The following is a 7,236-nucleotide window of genomic DNA, read 5'->3' as shown; positions in this document are numbered from 1 at the left end:
AATGGAAATTGTTGCATTTTATTTGAAAATAAAGTTTTTTATGGAACATGATAGGCATCTAATCATGGCACTGTTACAGCCTAGCTTTATTGTTATGGCACACTTTTCTTTCTTTTCCCTTATGGTGGGGGGAGGCTAAGGGTGTGTGTGTGTGTGTGTGTGTGTGTGTGTGTGTGAGTGAGTGTGAGTGAGGGGTGGGGTGTTTTAGTGTGAGTGTGTTTGCGCGCTTTTGTATGTGCTTTTCAGAGCTGCAGTCTGAGCGCCAGAGTCGCAGACGGCGAGAGGGCGCGTAAGAGCGCGCGCACACACACACACACACACACTCTCTCTCTCGCTCTCTCTGCCTCTCTCTGTCTCTCTCTCTCTCTCTGTCTCTCTCTCTCTCTCCAAGGCGCCTCCCACAGACACACACACACACACACACACACACACAGACGCACAGTGTTTCACTCTGGAAGAAAGTGTCCGTGTGCAGTGCGCGCTTTCGGGGTTGCAGCGCTGCGTCGCTGCCTCCTGATGTCTTCTCTGAGGAATAGTTAAAGCGGGTGAGGAGGGAAGGAAGGAAGAAAAAAAAAAAAAACCTGGACTTCATGTTTATTTTTTAGTCAACTTTTATTTATATATGTATTTATTTATTTATTTATTTATTGGTTTGCTCCCGGATCAGAGTTGATCTGATCGATGCCGCACGGCTGCGCGAGGACTTTACGCAAGGATTTTAACATGCTCCCGGTGTTAAGAGGAACCTAACGACACTGCTCCACAGCATCTCTGTCGGAATTACGACTTTTTGGTCGTTTTTTTCTTTCTTTTTTTCTTTCTTTCTCTCTCCTTTTTGAAGATGGACCAGTTGAAGACCCGAGCTCGAGCCGCTGCGCTGACCCTCCTTGCGCTTTTGCATCTCGCGTCTTTGGTGACGGCGGTAACGCGCGATCCACCGGGCAAGACCCTGAAGTACAAAGTTCTGGAGGAGCAGCGAGCGGGCACGGTAATCGGAAGGTTACGGGAGGACGCGGCGGCGCCGCTGGCTCGCCTTCCCAGCTCGGTGTCGCCACGCTTCCGCGCCATGCACGCGGGCGGCAGCGCGCCGCTGATCGCCGTGCGCGAGGACGACGGTGAGATCAGCGTGGGCTCGCGCATCGACCGAGAGGCGCTGTGCGGCAGCCATCCGAACTGCACACTCGAGTTCGATGTGGTCACTTTGCCCGCTGAACACCTGCAGCTCTTCCGTGTCCAGGTCGAAGTCTTGGATGTTAACGACCACCCACCCCGGTTCTCCCGTTCAGTTGTGCCTGTTGAGATCTCCGAGAGTGCAGCAGTTGGAACCCGCCTGCCCCTTGATGCAGCTTCTGACCCAGATGTGGGCGACAACGCATTGCACGCCTACTCCCTGGAGCGAAATGGTTTCTTCCGCATCGATGTCCGCACCCGTACCGATGGTGCCCGTTATGCTGACCTGGTTGTTGTGCGAGAGCTGGACAGAGAGACCCAATCGAACTTCCAACTGGTCCTCAGTGCAGCAGATTCGGGTTCACCGCCACGCTCTGGGTCCACACTTCTCAAAATCAACGTTCTGGATTCCAACGACAACAGCCCAGTGTTTGACCAGCAGGCCTATGCCGTCAGCCTTCCGGAAAACTCTATTCCTGGAACCCTGCTGGTGGATTTGAACGCCACAGATCCAGATGAAGGCACCAATGGCAAGATCATCTACTCCTTTAGCAGCCATGTGTCCCTCAAGATTCTTGAGACATTTAAAATTGATCCAGAGAATGGACAAATCACGTTAATAAAGAAGGTAGACTATGAGACTACTTCATCCTATGAGCTGGATGTCCAGGCTCAGGATATGGGGCCTAACTCCATTCCGGGCCACTGCAAGATCATCGTTAAAGTGGTGGATGTTAACGACAATAAGCCTAAAATTAATATCAACCTGATGACACAGGGGAAGGAGGAGGTGGCCTACATCTCAGAGGCAGCACCAGTGGACACCTTCATCGCATTGGTGCGTGTGGATGACAGTGACTCTGGTCTGAATGGAGAAGTGACATGCAAATTGCACGGACACGGCCACTTCCGGCTGCAGAAAACCTATGAGAACAACTACATGATCCTAACCAATGTGTCTCTAGACCGTGAGAAGCGTTCTGAGTACAGCCTGACAGTGATCGCAGAAGACAAAGGTTCTCCTAGCCTCTCTACCATCAAACATTTTACCGTGCAAGTGCAGGATGAGAATGACAACCCACCACGCTTTGAGAAGAGCCGCTATGAGATCTTCAAGTCTGAAAACAACTCACCTGGTGCATATCTCACCTCAGTTTCAGCCACTGATCCAGATCTGGGCACCAATGGTCAGGTGACCTACTCTATCTTGGAAAGCATGGTTCAGGGAAGTTCCATCTCCACCTACGTAACAATCGACCCATCCAATGGTGCCGTGTATGCTTTGAGGAGCTTCGATCGTGAGGAAGTGGGCCGTTTGGCCTTCACGGTTCAAGCACAGGATGGTGGAAGTGGAACATCACTAAGCGCCAATGCCACTGTCATTTTGACTGTTCTAGATGAGAATGACAATGCGCCAATTATTCTGGCACCAGCCCTCAGCAACCACACAGCTGATGTGCCACTCTGGAGGCAGGCCGAACCTGGACACTTGGTGACAGTCATCAAGACGAGCGATCGGGATGCTGGTGCCAACGGAGAAGTGACATGCTCCATTGTGGGTGGAAATGAAGAAGGGTTGTTCTTAATGGAACCAAGAAGGTGTGAGCTCAGGACCAACGGAAGTGTGGATTTGTTGGGACGTGACAGTATTGACCTGGCTGTGTTGGTTCAGGACCGCGGCGCCTCGACACGCCTTTCCACTCGTGCAGTTCTTCATGTCCTGTTACGTGACCACCCTGAGAGTCAATTCATACCTTCGGATTCTGGCAGCCAGTCCTCACTTGACCTCTCCATGATCATCATCATCTCCCTGGGTGCTATCTGTGGTGTCCTTCTGCTCGTCATGGTATTGTTTGCCACACGCTGCTCTCGGGACCAGAAGGACCCACGACACTCGTACAACTGCCGTGTGGCAGAGTCCACCTACCAGAACCACCCGAAGAAACCGGCCAGGCAGATCCACAAGGGGGATATCACGCTGGTGCCCACTGTGAATGGAACACTGCCTGTAAGGGCACATCCACGCTCACCTTCAGGTTCTCCGGCTCCGGACAGCAGGCACAGCCACCACAGCCGCCAATCACTTAACAGCCTGGTCACCATCTCCTCCAATCACGTGCCAGAGAATTTTGCTTTGGAACTTGCTCATGCCACACCACCTGTGGAGGTAAGAACTTTGGATGTGTATGTTGTGTGTCTTTGTGTGTAATAAATAACAAAAATACAAAATAACCAACCACACATAATACTAATGTATTTCTGACTTATGTTCTAAAAAAAATGTGAAATTAACAATTTATGTACTTTGCTTTTGAACTGTTATATGTTTTGAAACCTTATCATTTTCGTTGCAATGATTATACCATCATACACTTTTTTTTTAAGTATGTGCAAAGAGAATTTTCCTTTCGTCCCATCCATTAACCCATCCATAATGCATGATCCCTCGTTCCCATACCATAAACCTCCCTGCTGTGTGTTGCATTGCTGTCTGGTCCACCATTACTCATTTTTTTCGTTTCCATGTCTGTTTTTTTTTTTTTATTTGCCCTTCCCCCCTTTGTTTTGTTTTTCCTGTTCGGCTATAGCAAGTTTCACAGCTTCTGTCCATACTTCATCAGGGCCAGTACCAACCCAGACCGAGTTTCCGTGGCAACAAATACACTCGGAGCTACAGGTAACCAATCGTCTTTCAGCCCGTCATAATTAGAAAGTCTCCCCAGGTTCAGGCTGGGTATTAGAGAGCTCAGAGAACCTGGGGATGTCAAAGTGTTCAACTATAAACTCCGGCCTCCATCTTGTTTAAAAGAAAACAAAAAGAACAAAAAAAACCAAAAGCACAATTTTGTTTGCATATGCACTCACCTGCTTTATTGTTTTGTCTAATGGAGACTGAAAAGTGTAACTGAAAGTCCATAGCCTTGCATTACATAACGTAATGAGTTTTTCTGTAATAATGACTCGCATGCGTCATTCGCTTGAACCAGATCCTTACAGAGCAAGCAATCAGCACGAATCCAACTTTTTTCATACTCAGGTACGCGCTGAACGAGATGGACAAGTTTAGTCTGAAGGACAGTGGCCGAGGAGACAGTGAAGCTGGAGACAGCGATTGTGAAATGGGACGAGAGTCTCCATTGCTGGGAGAGGGATTTGGGGAGGTCTTCACTCCTGATGGACAGCACCGTCCACACCCAGGTAAACAAGAAGATGGTTTTCCACTATTTTGAAGATCTGTCCCATTTTTTATTTGAAGCCATTTAATAGCAAAAGAAATATTTTTCACTTCACATGGCATTAAAGACAGATATGTCCACAAAAATTGGTCTTGTGAAGCTGAGCATAGTTTTGATATGCTGCTCATGTTACCCAAAAGCTGTACACACTCAGAGGAGATCCCTACTGCCTTATTTCATAGAGATGATTTACACAGAGGGCCCAGATTGGCTAGCTCTGATTTACAGTACAGAGTAGGTCTCTCCGTTCCACCCCTCCCCTCTCTACCATCATGGTCAATTACACGGGTGGTTGTAGAGTCATTGGGATTCAAACTTTGCTCTTTAAATTATAATACAGAAACATCTTCTGATGGTTCTGAGTCTTTCATTGATAACAGGGTTTTTCCATGCAAAACAGGTACCTGGTTCAGGACGTAGCCTCATTAGCAGGTTACATCGAGTTCCAGAATGAGTTTTACACCTTTAAAAAAACCCGAGCTTCATTCAACCCCCCCCCCCCCCCCCAAAAAAAAAAGTCTACCTAGTTTAATCTTTGCTTCTCTCCTTTCATGTGAGTGGGCCCCAAATCAATGCCTCGCCGAGGTTTAGCAAATGCACCAGATTTTGTTTTTATTAGCTCTAAGATGTATTATAAATGGCCCTTTCAAAGCTAATGGGCCCATAATGAAGTCCCTGGGACGTGACGGAGCAACAGCGTGCATGTTTAATGAAGGTTATAATTTGGCGTATTTGATTTGAATGATATATTCTTTAGAAGGGATGGTGAGGAAAGTGAGCAAGATAGAGATGGGAGAGAGAGAGAGAGAGAGAGAGAGAGAGAGAGAGAGAGAGAGACAGGGGGAACAGGAGAGCTTTTATTCCATTGTTCGGCTGTAAACAGACTTATTTGAATGGTTAAGAGGCGGCTGAATTAATTTGGTGTTCCAGGTTTTTACGCGTTTTGTGCTAGTAAGTGCACTCAGAGAATTAAATGGAGTTCAGAGGCGGTGGGGAAAACACGGCGCATTAGCTATTATCTGAATCATTTCATCTCGCAAAAAAAAAAGAAAAAGAAAAAGAAAAGACTAGCCTGACACAAAGGCGACCATGTTTAAAAGCGACATACTTTTCATCAAAGGACTCTTGATCAGTTTAACAAAGCAGTTAACAAGCAGTTGTTTGTTTTTTTCCTTTTTAGCGATGAGGCTGTGCACGGAAGAGTGTCGTGTCCTGGGCCATTCTGATCAGTGCTGGATGCCCCCGCTGTCCTCACAGGCCACAGCCGATTACCGGAGCAACCTTTACATTCCTGGTGAGGATCCTCAGCAGGCTCCTGCCCCTGAAGCCACCCAATCAGGAGAGTCCACCCTGAGGAAGAAAAGCTTCTCAACTTTCGGTAAAGAGAGCGAGGAAGAGGAAGGACAAGAAGCCGAAGCAGAGAATGGAGAAGACATTTGCGGGACCACGTCGCTGCTTTCGGAGATGAACAGCGTTTTCCAAAGGCTCCTTCCCACATCACTGGATGCCTACACTGAGACTAATGAGACTGAGCGAGTGCCTGTGGGGGCGGGGTCACTTGAAAGGAGAAAGGGGCACCTGCCAGGTAAAGCGAACGCTGCCTCGGCGTTTCAGCACGGCGTGGCAGCCTGGGCCGCCAACACACATTTCCAGAACCCGGGTCATGGCCACGCGCCCGCCAGTCACATGGCTACCTCAGTGGCGGCTCCACCTCTCGCCGCTCCTCTATCCATGTCAGCTTCCTGTTCAAAATGGCTGCCAGCGATGGAGGAGATTCCGGAGAATCACGAAGAGGACGAGCTGGAGTCGGTGCTCCATGGCAAGCGTTGCGAGAGCCGTAGCGAGATCATGGATGCCAGCGAGCTTGTCGCAGAGATTAACAAACTTCTCCAGGATGTGCGACAAAGCTAGAAACAGATACTGTTAAACAAATTAAACACGCAATGCGCGTAAGTGGTATTTTAAAGCAAACAAACAAAAAAATAAGCATAATCAGAGACCTGCAATTTTGCTTAAAATTGCATTTCTGACGTCACGTGTTTTGTGAATGCTAAATATCCGAATGATGTATGGATTTCCTTGTTTTTTTTTGTTTTTTTTTTGGGACACAGTGTACACAATGTGCGTGTATTTATCTTTGTATTTTAAAAATACAGTTTGTAGTCTTTATATTTATAAAAAAAAAAAAACGCCATGTACATAAACCTATCAATTAGATTTTTATTTTTATATTTTGAACGCATGTTGAGAAAATAATCAAGGCTGACATGCCGATGTAAATAGTCCTATTTATGAAAAAACCCCACACATTTTTATGTTATTGTTACATATATAATATAATTATAATGAGATTATTGTGTTATGGGGAGGGAAGCATGTCAGGGTTTCGTATTTATAATGGTTTATTCTTGATGTATTGTGTCAAGCTTGGTTTATGTTTAAATAAAAACAAAGTGGACCTGTTATGGTGTATTAATGTCCTCATCATGGATGATTTGCATGTGTGTGTGTGTGTGTGTGTGTGTGTGCATATAGTTATAAGCTAGTCCGGTATACTAAACACACAAACAGCAATTATATATATATATATATATATATATATATATATATATATATATATATATATATATATATATATATATATATATATATATATATATATATATATGTCCCCTGCTGCATTTACAGCCATCTCTTATCTTCACCTTCTCTCTTATCGCCCCCTTCTGGCCATTATTGAGAAGTGACTCATAAAGAGAGAAAAAAAAAATACCTCACGCAAATAATGGAAACTGTGTAATGAGAGATAAACACCAGAGAAACATATTTC

At 46.1% G+C, this 7,236-nt stretch overlaps 1 protein-coding gene across 2 annotated transcripts; it reads left to right on the top strand.

Moving 5' to 3' along the window:
• The first annotated feature begins 237 nt into the window (after window positions 1-237).
• On the top strand, window positions 238-6,869 carry pcdh18b (protocadherin 18b). Of its 2 annotated transcripts, none has more exons than XM_083559774.1 (4): window positions 238-3,337; window positions 3,759-3,847; window positions 4,208-4,368; window positions 5,587-6,869. In XM_083559774.1, exons 1-4 carry the CDS (start codon window positions 842-844, stop codon window positions 6,315-6,317), a joined length of 3,477 nt encoding a protein of 1,158 aa, XP_083415900.1. In that variant the 5' UTR covers window positions 238-841; the 3' UTR covers window positions 6,318-6,869. The 2 variants fall into 2 exon arrangements, with proteins under 2 accessions (XP_083415900.1, XP_083415901.1); XM_083559775.1 differs by having other exon boundaries at window positions 270-3,337; window positions 3,792-3,847.
• Window positions 6,870-7,236: the final 367 nt, after the last annotated feature.

The sequence above is a fragment of the Silurus aristotelis genome (genome assembly GCF_946808225.1).
Source record: "Silurus aristotelis genome assembly, chromosome: 14".
NCBI classification, from domain to species: domain Eukaryota; kingdom Metazoa; phylum Chordata; class Actinopteri; order Siluriformes; family Siluridae; genus Silurus; species Silurus aristotelis.
The sequence above is the reverse complement of the archived record's forward strand: the minus strand, read 5'-3'. Positions and strand labels throughout refer to the sequence as shown.